The 21,681-nt window shown below is 30.3% G+C and overlaps 2 protein-coding genes across 2 annotated transcripts; both read right to left on the bottom strand.

The window, feature by feature from the left end:
- Positions 1–1,816: 1,816 nt before the first annotated feature.
- On the bottom strand, positions 1,817–8,226 carry LOC140444112 (uncharacterized). Its single transcript, XM_072535780.1, has 2 exons — positions 7,925–8,226; positions 1,817–6,386 (listed from the first exon to the last, which is right to left on the bottom strand). Exons 1-2 carry the CDS (start codon positions 8,187–8,189, stop codon positions 5,098–5,100), a joined length of 1,554 nt encoding a protein of 517 aa, XP_072391881.1. The 5' UTR covers positions 8,190–8,226; the 3' UTR covers positions 1,817–5,097.
- An 8,298-nt stretch (positions 8,227–16,524) lies between these two features.
- Positions 16,525–21,681, bottom strand: LOC140444111 (uncharacterized). Its single transcript, XM_072535779.1, has 2 exons — positions 21,337–21,681; positions 16,525–17,905 (listed from the first exon to the last, which is right to left on the bottom strand). The coding sequence occupies exons 1-2, from the start codon at positions 21,599–21,601 to the stop codon at positions 16,533–16,535; spliced, it is 1,638 nt and encodes a 545-aa protein (XP_072391880.1). The 5' UTR covers positions 21,602–21,681; the 3' UTR covers positions 16,525–16,532.

The following is a 21,681-nucleotide window of genomic DNA, read 5'->3' as shown; positions in this document are numbered from 1 at the left end:
AAAATAGTGTGATGATAATAAACAGAATTACATTAAGTGAACAACAATTACCTCCATCCTTTAATTTCAACTTAGGCCTAGTTCCCATTATTCGAGCATACATGTCATCAGTTGAAATGATTATTACATACTCTAGCAGTTTTTATATGGCATGGTGATAAATTCATCAAAAAAGGAGTACCCATTCCTTGAAGAGGCAATAGCGTAAACAAGGTTAAGACATTGGATCGATCGCAAATTCATCCTCCGCAGGACTACATCCACCGACGCGTACCAGTGAATTCAACCCAGCGACGCAATGTCGACGCCAAACAAAACAAATTACGTCCTGAAGAAATGTCCCACGTCACACCTAAAACAGGACAGCAAAACCATAGAATAAACAACAATCAGAATGTCCACTCTCAGATGCCGCTTTTGAAGTATGTCAGCAAGCGATCGCCATATTTTAAACGGAAACATAGGCTCGAATTGAGAAATTTGTGACAAGCTACGACAGAACTGTAATTTAAATTTTTAGAGATTAATAATTTAATAAATTTGAAATAATTTAATCTATTGTTCAACTAAAAGTACGAATAAAATAGTGCATATTATGTCTATGGTTGCCGCAATATATAAATCTTATACATTAAATATTTGATAGTTATAAGGAAATTATTTATGCTACAACTTACCTTGTTTGGTCTGCCAAAATGTCTGTCAGAATTTAGTTATTACCCAAAAGAAAGGAAGATTGTCAGAGAAATTAAACAATACAAAGTTATAACCAGCTGTATTTATTACTAAACATAAATTTAAGTGGACGTATTAATTTATATCTTACAAACAGAAATGTCCATTACAATTTGATGCCTTCTGCCATATTTATATAATGTTACAATATTAATTTATCTCCATAACCTAGTGAAAATATTTTTGTTTAAGATGATCTCAATAAAAAACGCTAGGTCTTTAAAAAAATGAAAAATTTAAATCTACCTTGATCATTATCATATCACGATCTGTAGTTAGTGAACATTTTCACTTCTTACTATCCACATACAAAGTTAGTGTTTTAAGTAAAAAACAAAAGTTATTCAAATAAAAAAAAACAAAATTTAAGGGGTGTACTCTTAAAAAAACACACTAACACTACACTGCGTACAGGTAGAAGAAAAATAAATAAAAATAATGACATATATCTCCTTTTTCATTGGTCTAATTCATAAAAAAATCAGCATCGTATTTGAAACTGCCGTGGCAGGTCATACAAAGAACGTAAAAGCTTACAGTGAACATGTGCTTTAACCACCATTAAAGATGAACTAATCTGCGCTAACTTAACCTTTATCTTACTGGTTAGCTGCATACTTCACTGTACTTCATACCGTTTTACTGCGTGTTATTATCAACAAGTATTATTAGACATTGCTGAAAAAATAATTTTCAGTAAAACCATTTCAGAGGCCCAATAACCGGCTTTTTCGCTGTCTAGGCCTTCTCATCGATCCTACGCCAAGAGGAATGTCGAGAGTCTTATTTATTTTATGCTTAGTAAATCATCTGCCAATCGCAGGTCTATCGAAATTCAGGCAATTCTTTTTAAAATTTCTATATGCGGAAAGAAAAAAACGAATTAAAGAGAGAGGCAATAAACAACCATCTTGGTAGAGGATTATGGCAAATGTAAACAGACACCTATAGTATGTTTTCTGGTTTGAAATTCAAATGTGTCCCTGTCGAAGATATGGAATACGTGAATTAAAACCCTATAGCGTAGAGACAAAAAAAATGCTACAGACTGAATGCGTTTTGATTCTTAGCGCCTCATTTATAACGTCTTTTGCCAGTATAAACTTCCATAAAATTGAAATTATTTATTCCAGATTAATACAAATTTCACATTTATTTTTTAGGTTTTTACCTTTAATTAATGGGAAAATTCTAGTAGTTGGCTATAAACCGTAGTTAAAAACTAATACAGAAGTAAAAACTTCAAATTTGTATATTGGAATAAATATAAAAATTTGTATTAAAACTTGTTAAAAGTATCGTCCAAAAATTAAAAATGCATAACGTTTTCAATCTGAATCAGATCATCCTCGGTGCATTCTGTTATTACATGTAGCACAGAAATTGAAGTGTAGACATCAATATGTGGTTTACATATTATAAATTTAAAATATATCACTACTCACATTCTAATGCCAGTATGAGAATTTTTAGACAAAATGAGTTAATCCTGCGTCTATTGCGCACGTTCTACCGAATGATTCTAATCCCACGTACCAAAACACATTATTTAGCACATTATGCATAAATTTGTAATAGCACGGATCAAATTATTTCGCAAATATGTTCTAATACCATGTATTCGATCAATTCTAATACCACGTTAAAGTGTGTTGCTAAATTTAATTCTAATAGCTCGTATCAGGCACGCTACTTATGACTTCTGAACAACAGTACATGTATATTCTAACCTAAACCATATAAGTTGCAGCCTTTGTGTCTATTGTAGTGTTTAATGGTGCAATTTTGTTGAAACATGAATTTTAAAAAAAAAATCGTGGAATCGTGATATAAAGCTCGACCCTTCGAGCTCGAGACTATATATTCAATACAATTACCAGCATCTTCATGTATACTACATGAAATCGACTTAATCAAATTGTGGAGAACAGTAAGACTTAAGAAACTGTACCTAAAGCCGATGAATCTGAAATAAGGCTCAGTCAACCTACTTCTAGGGAAACCGGTCTATCTGAGAACAAGATGAGAAAACACCACCAGAAAGCTAAGTCAGATAAATGGAAAGTAAATGTAGCCAAAAATGCTCGGATGCGCGGAAAACAACTTGTCGGGTACCGAAGAGAGAAGCAAGGTAAAGTTACACATATACGTAGCGAACGTATTGTGGGATCCAGTTTTGGCTCTAAAAATTGTAAGGAATTACGAAATCGACACTGTAAAAAATTTACAGAACAGGATAGGCGAGCAATTTTTAATTGTTTTTTTGGAGGAATTAGACTGAAAAAAAACAAACTTTTGTTGCTTCATTAGTTGATAAAATTTCTACAAAAAAGAAGTATATTAAGCCTTAAAAGTTTGTCACGACGCTGTTATTCCTACGTATATTCTTTAAAACTTTAAGGTGAGAAAAAAGTAGTACACAGGAAGACGTTTTTAAATACCCTTGTACTTAATGAATGGATGGTCCACAGCTGGGTAAAACTACGTAGTCAGTTAGATAAAAGCGTTATCGTGAGCAACTCTGAGAAATACAACAATGATAACAAAATAGAGGATAATAAACACGGTTCGATGAACAAAATTAAGTTGAAAGATAATTCACGCAAAGAAGAAGAGTATTCAATCTTACAGCATTTTTGGAAGGATTACCTAAACTTCAAAGTCACTACTGTAGACAAAAAACGTAAAAATTATATCTAGAACCAGTATTTGCATAAAAAAAGCACCTCTACGACACATATGTGTCAAAATGCATAAATGAAAAATGATCACCTCTAAGCCAAACCATACTTTATGTGTTTTCCCCACGAAAGGACATAGTGACACTTGTTGTGGTTGTGAGATAAAAAATGTTACAGAAAAAGTGTGAAAAGCACATGTTAGACAAAAAACAGAGCACAGTTAGAAAAAGATAGTAATATCGAAATATTAACAGATAAAAATGTGTTATATTGACCATCGATGTTGAAGCAGTAAAATTGTCACAAAAGCTTCAGCATTTTACTACAAAACCAAATTGTGCTGTCACAATTCTACTGTGTTTAATGTGGTATCCAAACATTGCACGAACTATTGGTTGATTGAGACACACAGTGACCTACAAGCTTCCACTTTTGTCTCTTTTTTGATAGACTATTTAAAAGAACATTGCCTGAAAGAAAAATCACCGGTTGTGATATATAGCGACGAATGCACATATTAAAACCGCAGCATCACAAGGGCAAATAAATTGTTACATTTGGCTGTCCAAATGGCTTTAGAAATTTTTAGTTAAAGGGCACACACAGATGCCACAGAATATAAATTAAACCATGAGAATGTATACCAAATATTACCTGGAAGAATGGTTAAAGTGTCGATTGACGAGGAACCTCTAGCTCTACGTGAAAATGCGATTCCAATTCCATTGGCTAAATGGAAACATTTACAAGAATTAAAATGTGTCATTCCATTGGATTTTCATAGTTACTATGACAATTTACCGCATCTAAACAATGTGTAAGACAAAAAAGTCCCACAATGAAAATAAATATTTAGAATAAAATAGAAAGAAAAAATAAAAATAAATCCAAGTTAAAACAAAAAAAAAAAAGAATAAAACTCAATTTATTTTAAATTTATTTGTTACTGTATGGTTAGTCATCTGAATAAAAATATTTGTTACTTTTACTATTTTTAGTTTATTATTGTAACGTAATATTTAGTATTAAATCGATGTATGTCACCCATAAGATCAACGTTAAAACAACACAGACCTTTTGGGTGATGTTCGTCGATATGTTATATTTAAAATCTTATTACAACAATTATTATATAAGTAAGTAAGAGCTACCACGTATGAAAATGTATGAATAATTCTAATACCGTGTATGTGACGTAACAAACCTAAAATACCACGTATCAAATAAAATTATAATTCTAATACCGCGTAAGTGACCTAAAAGACACCAAAGCTTATCTTTAGAAATTTTATTATTACTAACAATAAAAAGCAAGTACGTTATAAATGAATATGCAATAAAACTATTTAGAATGTATGTCACAAATGAAAGAATCAGTTTTTTTTGCTCACCTGAAAAATCGTTACATTTTACGTGGTATTGGAATGAATGTCATCGACCTAGGGTCGCATTATATTTTAAATTTATAATATGTAAGCCACATATTGATGTCTACACTTCAATTTCTGTGTACGGTATAAGTACTAACAGAATGCACTGAGGATGATCTGATTCAGATTGAAAATGTTATGCATTTTTAATTTTTGGATGACACTTAACAAGTTTTAATACAAATTTTTATAATTTATACCAATATACAAATTTGAAGTTTTTACTTCTGTATTAGTTTTTTGCCATACATTTATTTAAGGAAACTTTCACATTTATATGGTTTTTCATTGCTGTGAATTTTCACATGCCTTTTTAAATTAGTTTGGTGAGCAAACTGCTTCTTACAAATTTCACATTTATAAGGTTTTTCACCACTGTGAACTTTCATATGACTATTTAAATTACTTAAGTGGATAAACTGCTTACTACAAATTTCACATTTATGTGGTCTTTCTCTAGTGTGAACACTCATATGATAATTTAAACTATTAATTTGAGTAAACTGCTTACTACAAATTTCACATTTATAAGGTCTTTTATCACTGTGAACTTTCATATGTCTATTTAAATTACTTAGGTAGGTAAACTGCTTACTACAGATTTCACATCTATAAGGTTTTTCTCCAGTGTGAACTCTCATATGATCTTTTAAAACATTTTGATGAGTAAACTGCTTACTACAAATTTCACATTTATAAGGCTTTTCACCAGTATGAACTTTTATATGAATATTTAAATTACTTAGGATAGTAAACTGCTTACTACAGATTTCACATCTATAAGGTTTTTCTCCGGTGTGAACTCTCATATGATCCTTTAAACTACTTAGTTTAGTTAACTGCTTACTACAAATTTCACATTTATAAGGCTTTTCACCAGCATGAACTTTTATATGACAATTTAAATTACTTGAGTTAGTAAACTGCTTACTACAGATTTCACATCTATAAGGTTTTTCTCCAGTGTGAACTCTCATATGGTAAGTTAAACTATTTTGATGAGTAAACTGCTTACTACAAATTTCACATTTATAAGGCTTTTCACCAGTATGAATTTTTATATGAATATTTAAATTACCTAGGATAGTAAACTGCTTACTACAGATTTCACATTTATAAGGCTTTTTACCAGTATGAACATTTATATGACTATTTAAAGTACTTAGTTTAGTAAACCGTTTACTACAGATTTCACATCTATAAGGTTTTTCTCCAGTGTGAATTCTCATATGACAATTTAAACTATTTTGATTAGTAACCTGCTTACTACAAATTTCACATTTATAAGGCTTTTCACCAGTATGAACTTTTAGATGACTATTTAAGGTACTTAGTTTAGTAAACTGCTTACTACAGATTTCACATCTATAAAGTTTTTCTCCAGTGTGAATTCTCATATGATCCTTTAAACTACTTAGTTTAGTTAACTGCTTACTGCAAAATTCACATTTATAAGGTCTTTTACCAGTATATGTTTTCAAACATACTTTGGGAGCAGTGAATGGTTTGGTAACTTCCATTTTAATATCCTGTGGAGCAGCTAAAATAAACACCAAATTGTAAGAATATGCTTTTTACTAAAAGAAAAATATATGCTAGAACAAAAATAAGAAGTAATAAATAGAAAATAAAATAAAAAGAAATAAATAAATAGAAAAACTACAACAAAATGTTCACATCTAACATATTCAACATTATATTAAACTTAAAAAAAATAATCAAAGGATAGATAGATACAAAGCCTGCAATATTGTTTTCAGAAAAAAAAAACATTATTAAAGTATTTATTGAGAATTATAGAATTTTAACCAGATTTTAATTAAAGCCTAGAAGTATAGCCGTAATATGAACTAACAGAAAATATCTTGGGTATTTCATAAAATATAAAAATTACAATATTAACATAAATATATGAGAATATTAACATTTAGGGTCGGTACCTTCTGCTACTGGCGATTACTAAATCGGCCGATTAAACCTTGATCAAATAGGTTTCGGTTATTTGCTAAATACTTTTCCAAAACTTGTAGTGATAAAGATTTTGATTTGTAAGATGAAACCTTTTTAACAGGAGACATCAACCTATCACAATTTAGTAATTAATATTTAAATGGGAATAATCCACAATTAAAGGAGGTTAAATTCTGTTTATTGACGTTTCAATTTCCACTTCAGAAATCGTTCTCAAAATACAAACATTAGTAAATTAAACAAATTTTTTTTTGTTCCTTTTTGAAAAATTCTTCTAATAATTTAATTTTATCTGACTCATTTATATTGACAATTCAGACATCATTATACATTTTAAAGTAGACGACTTTAAAATGATATTGCCAATATTGTTGAGTTGCCTTCCTGGGACGACTTTACGTGTAAGATAGTTCATTTGATTACATGAAATCAACTTTAACTTTAGAATATCCATCAGAAAAAATAATAGCATGTAATTTGTCTTTAAAACGAGAAACACATGCCATGATGACAGCAAAAATCTCCTGTTAGTGATTCCATAGTAAATTATATTGATATCAACAACATCCACTTGCCAGTATTTCATGTTTTATAATTCTTCCAGTACTTGTTTTGTGTATACCACCAAAATTACTATCAACAACTATATAAAAACAATGTGTTCCATTAATTCATAAAGCACTTACAAGCAATAGTTTATTTTATAAATGTAAGATCAGAATGCCTTGATTATCTTTATGGCTAAGTATGGCTGTTAATCATACTACTTTTGACTGGTTACAGTTAATTGACCATTAACTCTTGATCAAGTCTAATTAGGGATGAAAGTACCACCTAGCACTGATTAAAGTTAACCCCTAATAAAATTGCACTAATCGGGGGTTTAGTCAGGAGAGAAAGTAGCGGTCCTTACTGTAATATAAGTATATGAGAGAAAGAAGACCCCTAATTCAAGATGTTTCTTCCTTAGGCTCAAGAATATTTTTCTTTAAGAAACACAAAGGCCATTTGAATATAAGAGGATACAATCTTATTAAGTACTTCAGTGAAATATCCCATTCATGACATAAGATGATTAAAAATTAAGAAGAGAAAGGAGTTTCCTACCAATGCTGTAATCCGGTGGTTCTTTTTTTATTTCATCTTTAATTTCATTAGATACATCTTCTGGCACATGGTTTTCTATTTTAATATCATCTAAACAATACTCATCTAATAACGATTCCTGTCCATAACTGCTTTTAAAGTGGTGTTCATCTATTTCAGATTTAACTTCTTTATTGTCATATTTCTTTAGAGAATCTCCGTCATATTTAATATATGTCAATATTTCTTGGTTTCTAGAATCTTTAATATTTTTATTACATTCCATATTATTTCAGGGAGAAAAACACTTCAATAGTTCAATAAACTCGGTTCGCTAATCCCAGTCCGAACTGTCTAGTGAATTTAGTAATTATTTTTTTGCGAAGTTAGTTACTTTTTGACAGACTAAAAGTGGCTGGAAATTACTATACAACCAAGCTCCCGTACTCATAGCCAATATTAATAGTAAACAAACTAAATAGTAAATAAAATAGAACTTTGCGAATTACCGACAATCAATATTTATTTATCTGCACTATATAATAAATAGTTATGTTAAATTATAACAACTAAATATATATTTTTTAAATATATACTACCCAAAATTTGATGGGTTTAGTATACACTTCGACTATTTAGAATAATTCTTCTTTTTTTAAAGAAAGAAGTCTGTAATAGCAGGATACTTGAGCTATTAATACTGAGAAGTAGGAATTGTTGTGTTGTAGGTTTCCGACAATGAATCTGTCAAAATTTGTCCGAGCTAAGCGAATGGAGTTTATCACATAAACTTATAACAACCTATGCCTATGCACGATACATGCATGATACTATGACCACAGTTTAACCACAAATTTTTAACCACAGTTTCTTTTTATACTATGCTATGACTAACAAGATAGGATCTTCCCATAGCACAAAATCGGCCGTGTTCGCGCATGCCGTCATTGGAGATCAGATTTGAATTCTTGTTAAAGTTAAATGGGATTTTTATGCATTCTGTGATGAAATTATTTAATTAGCAAAATAATAATATTAAATAAAGGTTTAATAATTACAATAATCGTACACAAAAAGATATCTCCAAACTATTTAATAAAGATTATTTATTGACACATACAAAAAAATGACATTACGAAGGTGCAAGTCTCCAATTACGTCACGACTTATGCGCAATATCTTATCTTCTTAATCATAGTGTGATCATAGTATCAGAGAACAACCCAACACAGTCTGTGTCTCTGTAGTATCATGGATACATGTACAATTAAAATCACGGATTAAGACAGTGGTGCCACATGAAGTCAAAGAGAAATCGTTAGATCGGGAAAAATAAATCGTGAGATTTCGCTACAGTCGAAATCTGAAGGGGACGGGGATTTTTAAATGATAAATAATCCTATAAAACTATTTTAAAAATTATTTATTGTCAAATATTATGAAACACATAGGTACATATTTAACAAATTAGTGTTTAAAATATTTTAATATATTTTTCAAAGTTGAGTAGAACACCTCACACAAATTCACTTTAATGAAGAAAGAACTGCCTTTGTGCGTTTAATAATTGCGTATTCACCTTATATATAAAAAATGTTGTGGTTCCCCCAAAACAGATTGTTACTAAAATAGAGAAGGTCCTATTTTAGGGGGAACCACCAGTATCAGATATAATTTTAGGAAATTACCTACCTACCTATATTCTTTTATAATATTGCTATGGATTTATCCATTTAATATTGAGCAATGATTGTAAACATTCTTTATAGTTTAAACTTCAATGAAAATTATTAACTGTGTCTAAAGACATATATGATATGAGGTATTTTACCCAAGAGTATTAAGTATAATGAATATACATAAAAACATAATTTTGTTTTCTTAGGATTTAACATTTAGTCAGCACATTATCTCAAATTCACACTTCACTTAAATCAATATGTTTTTACTATTAGGTCTGTTGAATGTTTGTTCTTTACACAAAATTCAGTCTATACTTCATATTTATTAAAGGCGGTAAAATATACATTACAATTCAGTTGTTTATAAACCACTTATAGCATAAAGAACCTTTTAAGCTTTATTTATATTGAGTCTACAATTTCAATTTCGTTTTTACTAAACGTGTGACCACAATGTTTCAAAATCTTTTGCTTACTATCAATGTCTTTTTCTTTGATTATTTTATTTAATTTTACAATCCTCGTTCTGGTAGTACACAAATTTTGTTCATTTTCTTCTAATTTCTCTTTTAGTTTTTTGTTTTCTTCAAGCAACTCCTCGTATTTTCATTTTAAAATATCTTCTTCCGATTCTTTACTTGTACCGAATATATCAGACAAATCAATGGTTACAAGATTAGTTTTTCCCTTTTATGTAAATGCACCTCTAATAAGTCTTCAATGATAGCTTTTTGTGTTTTCAATGCTACTCTTTTATCTCTTCTTGCTGTATGTTCACGACATTCTATTTGTTTTGAAACATCTTGAGATTTCAAGCTTTTACTTGGAATTGCTACAAAATAGTGTGATGATAATAAACAGAATTACATTAAGTCAACAACACTTACCTTAAACCTTTAATTTCATCTTAGGCTTAGTTCCCATTATCCGAGCATACATGTCATCAGTTGAAATTATTACTACATACTCTAGCAGTTTTTATATGGCATGGTGGTAAATTCATAAAAAAAGAAGTACCCCTTCCTTGAAGAGGCAATAGCGTAAACAAGGTTAAAGGTGGATTTTCACAGGTCCGATATCCGACGGTACGATGATACGATATAAATTTCAGCGAATTTCATTGGTTGAAAAATGACAGGTGGGATTTTCGTACGAAATTAAAAGTCATCGGAAGAAGTTAAAAATATTTTAACTTTTGCACGAAAATCGGATAAATTTTGACATTGTTGACATTCTAACTTGAACCTTAACCCTTAATCTTATTTTTGTGGAGTGTTTATGTTTACTATTTGAAATATATTTAAAATGGAACAATGACCTAATCATTATATAAATGCAATGAAATAAAGTGTTGCTCTTGGGTCTTCTACACTATGTGAGGCAAAAACGACGAGAACGTAGCTCAATATAATATAAATATATATTATATCAAACAAAACAGCTAACATTTATTGTATTAATCCATCCAATAATCTGACACATCATACATATATATTATGACATATATTATGTCAAAAAATTTCGGATACGACAATCAAATATTTTCGTACAAAAAATTTCGTATTTCGTGTCATCGGATATCGGATCTGTGAAAATCCAGCTTAAGACATTGGATCGATCGCAAATTCATCCTCCGCAGGACTTCATCCACCGACGCGTACCAGTGAATACAACCCAGCGACGCAATGCCGACACCAAACAAAACAAACTACGTCCTGAAGAAATGTCACACGTCACACCTAAATCGGGACAGCAAAACCACAGAATAAATAACAATCAGAATGTCCACTCTCAGTTTCCGCTTTTGAAGTGTGTCATCAAGCGATCGCCATATTTTAAACGGAAACATAGGCTCGAAATTAATAAATTTGAAATAATTTAATCTATTGTTCAACTAAAAGTACGAGTAAAATAGTGCATTCTGTCTATGGTTGCCGCAAATAAATTAACCCGGGTTAATTTTTCTATACACATAAGATAAAATTTCACTGAACAGCACTGGTTCCGTTTAAAACATGGCTGATTCCGTCTGCGCGTATACTTATCATGACAAAGTGGACATTATGATTGTTTATTATTCTGTGGCAAAACCATCCAAAAAGAAAATAGAACGTTGTTATAACGTATGTTATAGAGAAGAAGAAGTTAAATAAGATTTTAGTTCATTATTTGTACCACTAGGCACTAGGGAGCGGCCATGTCAGCGCAATTATTGCTTCCAAAATATGAAAGAGGTAGGCAACAAATGCAACTTAAAATATTTTCTTATGTAGATGACGCGTGGTCGCACAATATCATTAAATTTTTGCATTTTATAAAATTAAAAGTCAAATTCTACTCATGTACCATATATTTTTTTAAGAAAATAAAATATTATTTTACCTTTTAATAACTGAATCTTTTTAAAAAAAATATTGTAATTCAAATTTTTAGGTACCCAAAGAATTATTTTTACAATTTGAAGATTAGAAATTATAAAGTATAATTTCTTCTTAGAACCATGTCGACCTCTTAAATGGTTGGAAACGCGGTCTTACAAATATCTCAGATAAGGCACAACACAAACAAATCAGTGATTAACTCAATAGAAACTGCCAGATCTCATTTTGAGTAAAAATTCACCTTTTAAATTGAAAAAAATTGCCGTCTTTGAAGACTACACCTGCAAGCTATTTCTTCCGAATCTCAAACCAAACTTAACTGTTTTTCTTTGTCTCGGTTTAGTCGACTTTCTACAACCCCCCGACCAGTTTTTGCTGCTGGCCAATCGGAATTTTTTCTAATGACGCTTTTTAGGCGATTATGGACCTTAAGAATGCTGGGCTTCCAAGATTGTAGAAATTAAAACGTGAATATGACAATTATAGATGTGTCGCAAAAACACTTGTATAAACAAACTTCAAGGAATTTTTATACATAAAAGCTTGGGGCGTATCAAATAAATCTTATAAATTAAATATTCGATAGTTATAAGGAAATTATTTATGCTACAACTTACCTTGTTTGGTCCGCAAAAATTTCTGTCAGAATTTAGTTATTACCCAAAAGAAAGGAAGATTGTCAGAGAAATTAAACAATACAAAGTTATAACCAGCTGTATTTATTACTAAACATAAATTTAAGTGGACGTATTAATTTATATCTTACAAACAGAAATGTCCATTACAATTTGATGCCTTCTGACATATTTATATAATGTTACAATATTAATTTATCTCCATAACCTAGTGAAAATATTTATGTTTAAGATGATCTCAATAAAAAAGGCTAGGTCTTTAAAAAAATGAAAAATTTAAATCTACCTTGATCATTATCATATCACGATATGTAGTTAGAGAACATTTTCGCTTTTTACCATCCACGTACAAAGTTAGTGTTTTATGTAAAAAAAAGTTATTCAAATAAAAAAACAAAATTTAAGGGGTGTACTCTTTAAAAAAACACTAATACTACACTGCGTACATGTAGAAGAAAAATAAATAAAAATAATGACATATATTTCCTTTTTCATTGGTCTAATTCATAAAAAAATCCATTACAAAACATGTGCTTTAACCACCATTAAAAATGAAGTAATCTGCGCTAACTTAACCTTTATCTTACTGGTTAGCTGCATACTTTACTGTACTTCATACCGTTTTACTGCATGTTATTATCAACAAGTATTATTAGACATTGCTGACAAAATTATTTTCAGTCGAACCATTTCAGAGGCCCAATAACCGGCTTTTTCGCTGTCTAGGCCTTCTCATCGATCCTACGCCAAGAGTAATGTCGAGAGTCTTATTTATTATACGCGTAGTAAATCATCTGCCAATTGCTGGTCTATCGAAATTCAGGCAATTCTTTTAAAAATTTGTATATGCGGAAAGAAAAAAAAACGAATTAAAGAGAGAGGCAATAAACAACCATCTTGGTAGCGGCAAATGGTAAATGTAAACAGACACCTATAGTATGTTTTCTGGTTTGAAATTCAACTGTGTCCCTGTCGAAGATATGGAATACGTGAATTAAAACCCTATAGCGTAGAGACAAAAAAATGCTACAGACTGAATGCGTTTTGATTCTTAGCGCCTCAAGGTCTTGAAAGGGTTTGAAAAATATCTTGATACTCTTGCATCGTTTTTAGATCTTACTAAGGCTTTCGATTGAGTCACATATAGTATTCTGCTTAGAAAACTTCCTTATTATAATTTTCATAGTGATGCTATTCAACTAATTGATTCATATCTATCAAATCGTGATCAATATGTTCACTTAAACCAGTGTGATTCTCAAAAACAATCTCTGTTGTTTGGTGTCCCTCAAGGCTCGGTTTTGGGTCCAGTATTATTTTTTATCTATATTAATGATCTAGTGTACCCTCAAAATGAAACAGTTAACACTGTTTTATTTGCTGATGACACTACTTTCTATGCAAGTTATCACCCTTCTGAACTCGACATCCTTGATTACCAAACATCTGAAAAAAACTTATTCAATTGGTTTTTAACTAACCGTCTTTCTTTGAACAACTCTAAATCACAAAGTGTTAATTTTACTCTAAGAAATAACACTTGCGTTGAAAACGCTGCTCTACCACAATGTGTAACCGGAGCGAAGTTTCTGGGGATATATTTGGATGCAGGATTAACCTGGGAACAACATATAGTTAATCTATCGAAAAAGCTTTCCCGACAACTTTTCCTCTTTAGGAACCTTGTACAGGTGACTTCCAGGGAAACTATTGTAACAGCATATCATAGTAATTTTCATTCTCATCTGACATATGCTATTCTCTCCTGGGGTCACTCTTGTCATATTGATAAAGTGTTTGCACAACAAAGAAAGTGTGTTCGTATTATCTCTGGGCTCTGTTATAGAGCAGACTGTAGAAACTCCTTTACAGCTTTACAAATTTTGACTTTACCTTGTGACATTATGCCGTGTCTGTTGCACATTAAACAAAATCTTAGTCAATACAATGCGCATGTAGATTTTCACAAGTATCCCACCAGATTTAACTTATAACAGATCTTATACCAGAATTTAGCCGTCTTGAGAGATCCAGAAATGGTTCAAGGTATTTAGCCATATAATTCTATAATTTAGTGCCAGCTAGAATAAAAGCTCTTAATTTTCATTAGTTTAAGGCGAAAATTAAGCGTTACCTTATAGTGAATGCCTTTTTTACATATGGGGAGTATTTTACCTCCGATTTTAATTTGTTGTAATTGTTGTAAGTATATTTTAAAACACTGTATCTATGTTTTGTGTTTATATTTATGTGTTTATTAACTATATTGACATATTTTATCTTTGACTTGTAAAAAATACTTTTGTATTGATTTATTACCAATAAACCATCTATCTATCTTATCTGGGCAAATAATATGGTATTCTATCATATTTTTTTCAATCATCTGGGCGAATCTAAGTTCATCCATGTCTTCACCTGTAGTTGAGAGTAACTACTGATTTTTACATTCAATATTTTCTTACGAACTTTCCATCAGCTACTAAGAAATTTAGTGTCTCGAGATATGAACATTAAACAGCAAAGAGAGACCTTTAATCAACCTTGGTTGAATTTTTTCTTACTCACTATCAGGCTCTCTTCGCTGATAATTGAACCTGGGCATTATTATATTGTTGTATTTGTAAAGGTACTTATTATTCATATTACTGCTTATTTTTATGTGTACACCACCATTTCATAATTGATGGTGTATTTTTATTACTTGTATGTATATTCAGCTACCGACATCATTGTGTTGTTGAATATATTGTTTTTGTTTTATGTATGTATTTTATTTGTCGACTCCTAACAAGTTTCCTGATATAACCATAACTCTGAATATTTCCTTTTTACCTTTGACCAGTAGAAAGATCAGGACGATTAAGTGTCGTAGGTAAGTAGATGGACGGAGTCCACCTAATATGTTTATTATTTGTTTATATAGTGTGTTGACCAAATTTATTTAATAATTAACTGTTGGTATCTTTCCTTGGATATGGTCTCAGAACCAAAATATCTTTCCTTATCACTTTTCTTTTCTAAGGTTTCTTAATTTCCTCCTTAAACCCAAAAAAAAAATTAAGTGGCGGCCTATTTCTATCTTATCGTATCTTTGGTAATTTTACCCATCTATCTTTTTGTTTATTTCTGTATCTTTTCCTATATCTCTTATCCTATCTTTACTTATTTCGTCCGTTGGACCCATTCCCGGTTCCAAAAGCTAGTTTCGAACCCACGACTCGCTCTCCACCAACCATCTGGCTGCCGTCCGCAGTGTCTCCATTGGTGACCTTTCTAGCACCATCCAAAAAAGGTTTCCGAGGTTACAATGTCACCCATGCCCAACGTTAAAACAACACAGAGCTTTTGGGTGATGTTCGTCGATACGTTATATTTAAAATCTTATTTCAGCAATTATTATATAAGTAAGACCTACCATGTATGAATAATTCTAATACCGTGTATGTGACGTAACAAACCTAAAATACCACGTATCAAATAAAATTATAATTCTAATACCGCGTAAGTGACCTAAAAGACACCAAAGCTTATCTTTAGAAATTTTATTATTACTAACAATAAAAAGCAAGTACGTTATAAATGAATATGCAATAAAACTATTTAGAATGTATGTCACAAATTCAGTTTTTTTTGCTCACCTGAAAAATCGTTACATTTTACGTGGTATTGGAATGAATGTCGTCGATCTAGGGTCGCATTATATTTTAAATTTATAATATGTAAGCCACATATTGATGTCTACACTTCAATTTCTGTGTACGGTATAAGTACTAACAGAATGCACTGAGGATGATCTGATTCAGATTGAAAATGTTATGCATTTTTAATTTTTGGACCATACTTTTAACAAGTTTTAATAAAAATCTTTATATTTATACTAATATACAAATTTGAAGTTTTTACTTCCGATTAGTTTTTTGCCGTATATTTATTTAAAGAAACTTTCACATTTATATGGTTTTTCACCACTGTGAACTTTTATATGTCTATTTAAATTACTTAGCTGGGTAAACTGCTTACTACAGATTTCACATCTATAAGGTTTTTCTCCAGTGTGAACTCTCATATGATCTTTTAAAACATTTTGATGAGTAAACTGCTTACTACAAATTTCACATTTATAAGGCTTTTCGCCAGTATGAACTCTCATATGACAATTTAAACTCTTTTGATGAGTAAACTGCTTACTACAAATTTCACATTTATAAGGCTTTTTACCAGTATGAACTTTTATATGAATATTTAAATTACCTAGGATAGTAAACTGCTTACTACAGATTTCACATTTATAAGGCTTTTTACCAGTATGAACATTTATATGACTATTTAAAGTACTTAGGAATTTAAACTGCTTACTACAGATTTCACATCTATAAGGTTTTTCTCCAGTGTGAACTCTCATATGACAATTTAAACTATTTTGATGAGTAAACTGCTTACTACAAATTTCACATTTATAAGGCTTTTTACCAGTATGAACTTTTATATGACTATTTAAATTACTTAGGAATTTAAACTGCTTACTACAGATTTCACATCTATAAGGTTTTTCTCCAGTGTGAACTCTCATATGACAATTTAAACTATTTTGATGAGTAAATTGCTTACTACAAATTTCACATTTATAAGGCTTTTCACCAGTATGAATTTTTATATGAATATTTAAATTACCTAGGATAGTAAACTGCTTACTACAGATTTCACATTTATAAGGCTTTTTACCAGTATGAACATTTATATGACTATTTAAAGTACTTAGTTTAGTAAACCGTTTACTACAGATTTCACATCTATAAGGTTTTTCTCCAGTGTGAAGTCTCATATGACAATTTAAACTATTTTGATTAGTAACCTGCTTACTACAAATTTCACATTTATAAGGCTTTTCACCAGTATGAACTTTTATATGACTCTTTAAATTACTTAGGTATGTAAACTGTTTACTACAGATTTCACATCTATAAGGTTTTTCTCCAGTGTGAACTCTCATATGACAATTTAAACTATTTTGATGAGTAAACTGCTTACTACAAATTTCACATTTATAAGGTCTTTCTCCAGTATGAATTCTCATATGATTTTTTAAACTATTTGTCTGAGTAAACTGCTTACTGCAAATTTCACATTTATAAGGTCTTTCTCCAGTATGAATTCTCATATGATCTTTTAAACTATTTGTCTGAGTAAACTGCTTACTGCAAATTTCACATTTATAAGGTTTTTCACCAGTATAAGTTTTCAAACATACTTTGGGCGCAGTGAATGGTTTGGTAACTTCCGTTTTAATATCCTGTGGAGCAGCTAAAATAAAACCAAATTGTAAGAATATGCTTTTTACTAAAAGAAAAATATACGCTAGAACAAAAATAAGAAGTAATAAATAGAAAATAAAATAAAAAGAAATAAATAAATAGAAAAACTACAACAAAATGTTCACATCTAACATATTCAACATTATATTAAACTTAAAAAAAATAATCAAAGGATAGATAGATACAAAGCCTGCAATATTGTTTTCAGAAAAAAAAAACATTATTAAAGTATTTATTGAGAATTATAGCATTGTAACCAGATTTTAATTAAAGCCTAGAAGTATAGCCGTAATATGAACTAACAAAAAATATCTTGGGTATTTCATAAAATACAAAAACTACAATATTAACATAAATATGTGAGAATATTAACATTTAGGGCCGGTACTTTCTGCTACTGGCGATTACTAAACCAGCCGATTAAACCTTGATCAAATAAGTTTCGGTACTTTCTGGTCAATTTTGCGATCAATTAGTTAATCATAATCAAATTGTGGCTGTTAAATTAACTCAAAGTTGTGTCATATTTTAGGTGTCGAACTGGTATGTAATTGTTTTTTTTTTGTTGGAAATGAAACTATACTTAATAAAAAAATATTAACAACTAATTTATAAAGATATGCATAATTAGTACAAGGTATATGAAGATCATCTTTCTTTTTTGAAAAAACAATTTGTTTGTTTGTAACTAGCAATAACTGCAATGGGGGGTTTTTCTCTTTCAAACAAAAAGTTGAAGCAATTAGGACAAATTAATAATGATAGATAAGTAATTACCACCTACCAGGGACGTGACTTACTATCTTTATTAAAGGGTTTACATTTGGCATTCTGTTGAATATTTGTTGACATAACCTTAATGGCAGGAACCTGTGGCAAATGTTTGAAGAACTGTGTTTTTAAAGAACCTCATAAAGGTACAGGGGAAGTTTTTGGTTACTCTTGTGACATTTGCAAAATTGTTTTATGCAAAAATTGCACTGGAATTAATTCGACAGAGATAAGGTGTCTACTTAGGATAAATTATGCCATATTTGTGTGGTGACTGCGTGCCAGGAATCAAAAAGGCAGTTACACTAAATAACTGTGTTAAAGCATTAGAAGATACACTAAGTGAAATCAAAATTGCAAACTGTCAAAAAAAGAGGAGTTTTAAAAACAGATTCGTGAGGTAACTGATGAAGTCAAGAGTTTGAAAACCAGTTTTACTACCTCATTTGGAGACCTTGAGAAAGATCTTACCTTCATAAAAAACACCACCTCTACATCAAATACAAAAAACGACAATAATTACAGTTCCACATTGGTACAGGGCAGTGTTTTGTATAAAGTGTCTGCGAGATACTTCATGCAATCTTATGATCTTTAATATGCCTCAAGATGGTGAGGAAGATGGCACATCTGAAGCTAAGGAAATGCTGTCGGGCTTGGCTGGTTCTGATATAAAAATAGTCAGTTTGAGTAGAATTGGTAAACAAAATAAAAATAGTTATCAATCACTGCGACTAACTCTAGAGTCACCTGAAATGGTTCAATTGATATTGAGAAACGTTGATTTCATTTTGAAATATGTTAATGGTGGGCCAAAGTTAATATGAAAAAAACTAAAAATATCTATCAGGTTCAAAGCCCTGTAACGGGATTTAATTAAGCATCAGATCTAAGTAAATCAGTTTAAAATCCTTTTAATAACAACTAAACTATTATTGCTAGACGCAATTGTTTGTTTATGACATTAAAAATATCGTTGTAACGAGGACGCACGCTGACCTAGTGAAATTTGCAATGTAATCAAAAGCTTATTAAATAATATGTACAAATTAAACAAGTAAAAGCAATATTATATCAATAAACGCACGTGAGTTAAATAACTGGAAATCACGGGATTAAGATTATTAAGAATGAAGAATCCAGAGAATGGTTGAAGTTAGTGTTGTCATCAGTCAACTGAGTACTATCTGTTATTGTACTTAGAGAACTAATAAACAGAATTATGAGTATCTAGTGTGTTTAAGTAATTAACCACCTGCAAGGGGTAAACTAACCTGGAGTTCCACTATATGGAACTCTTGATAGAATCAATCCCATAAACTATGAGAGTGCCCTACTCCCATTGATATTTTTGTTCTCTTGAAAAAGTATTCAGCAAAAAAGTTTCCTGTCTGGTTTTCTCCAGAGCTTAAAAAAACAATAATCAAAAAAAAGAAAATGCATAAAAAATATCTAAAATCTCAATTACTTGCTGACTATAATTATTTTTCTTTATTACGAGCTAACTATAAACAAGTGAAAGAACAATGATATCTAGATTATGTTGTTCTAACTGAATCCTCTCTGAAAAATTTTAAAATTTTACAGAAGGAATAATATTCCTTCTGTTATGCACTATAATAATATTTCTGGCATGGAGATTGTCAATTTATTTGCTAAATACTTTTCCAAAACTTATAGTGATAAAGATTTTGATTTGTATGTATTTGAAATCGTTCTCAAAATACAAACATTAGTAAATTTAACAAATTCTGTTTTTTTGTTACTTGGTGAAAAATTCTTCTAATAATTTAATTTTATCTGACTCATTTATATTGACAATTCAGACATACATTATACATTTTAAAGTAGACAACTTTAAAATGATATTGCCAGTATTGTTGAGTTGCATTCCTGGGAAGGCTTTACTTCGTTAAGATAGTTCATTTGATTACATGAAATCAACTTTAACTTGAGAATATCCATCAGAAAAAATCATAGCATGTAATTCGTCTTTAAAAAGACAAACATATTGATATCAACAACATCCACTTGCCAGTATTTCATGTTTTATAATTCTTCCAGTACTTGTTTTGTGTATACCACCAAAATTACTATCGACAACTATATAAAAACAGACTGTAGCATTAATTCATAAAGTTATTAAAACTTGTGCTGTGATATCAAGCTCATCATATCTTTTTGTCAATAAAAAATGTAGATTTTGCCAAAAATAAAAGTTTAAACACTCACAAGCAATAGTTTATTTTATAAATGTAAGGTTAGAATGCCTTGATTATCTTTATGGCTATGGCTGTTAATCATACTACTTTTGACTGGTTAAAGTTAATTGACCATTAACTCTTGATCAAGTCTAATTAGGGATGAAAGTACCAACTAGCACTGATTAAAGTTAACCCCTCACAAAATTGCACTAATCGGGGGTTTAGTCAGGACAGAAAGTAGCGGCCCTTACTGTAATATAAGTATATGAGAGAAAGAAGACCCCTAATTCAAGATGTTTCTTCCTTAGGCCAAAGAATATTTTTCTTTAAGAAAAACAAAGGGCATTTGAATATAAGAGGGTACAATCTTATTAAGTACTTCAGTAAAATATCGCATTCATGACATAAGATGATTAAAAATTAAGAAGAGAAATGAGTTTCTTACCAATGCTGTAATTGGCTGGTTCTTTTTTTATTTCATCTTTAATTTCAGTAGATACGTCTTCTAACACATGGTTTTCTATTTTAATATCATCTGAACAATACTCATCTAATAAAGATTCCTGTCCATAACTGCGTTCAAAGTGGTGTTCATCTATTTCAGATTTAACTTCTTTATTGTTATATTTCTTTAGAGAATCTCCTTCATATTTAATATATGTTAATATTTCTTGGTTTCTAGAATCTTTAATATTTTTATTACATTCCATATTAATGAATAATAACTTAGTATTAACTAATGGAATATTATTTCAGGGAGAAAAACACTTCAATATCATATATATATATA

The sequence above is a fragment of the Diabrotica undecimpunctata genome, chromosome 6 (assembly GCF_040954645.1).
Source record: "Diabrotica undecimpunctata isolate CICGRU chromosome 6, icDiaUnde3, whole genome shotgun sequence".
NCBI lineage: Eukaryota > Metazoa > Arthropoda > Insecta > Coleoptera > Chrysomelidae > Diabrotica > Diabrotica undecimpunctata.
Note: the sequence above shows the minus strand (reverse complement) of the source record. Positions and strands in the feature narration are given on the sequence as shown.

Coding starts and splice junctions, on each gene's coding strand:
- LOC140444112 (XM_072535780.1), bottom strand. CDS start 8,189: ATGGAATGTAATAAAAATATTAAAGATTCTAGAAACCAAGAAATATTG. Junction 6,387..7,924: donor ACCACCGGATTACAGCATTG/GTAGGAAACTCC, acceptor TGTTTATTTTAG/CTGCTCCACAGGATATTAAA.
- LOC140444111 (XM_072535779.1), bottom strand. CDS start 21,601: ATGGAATGTAATAAAAATATTAAAGATTCTAGAAACCAAGAAATATTA. Junction 17,906..21,336: donor ACCAGCCAATTACAGCATTG/GTAAGAAACTCA, acceptor GTTTTATTTTAG/CTGCTCCACAGGATATTAAA.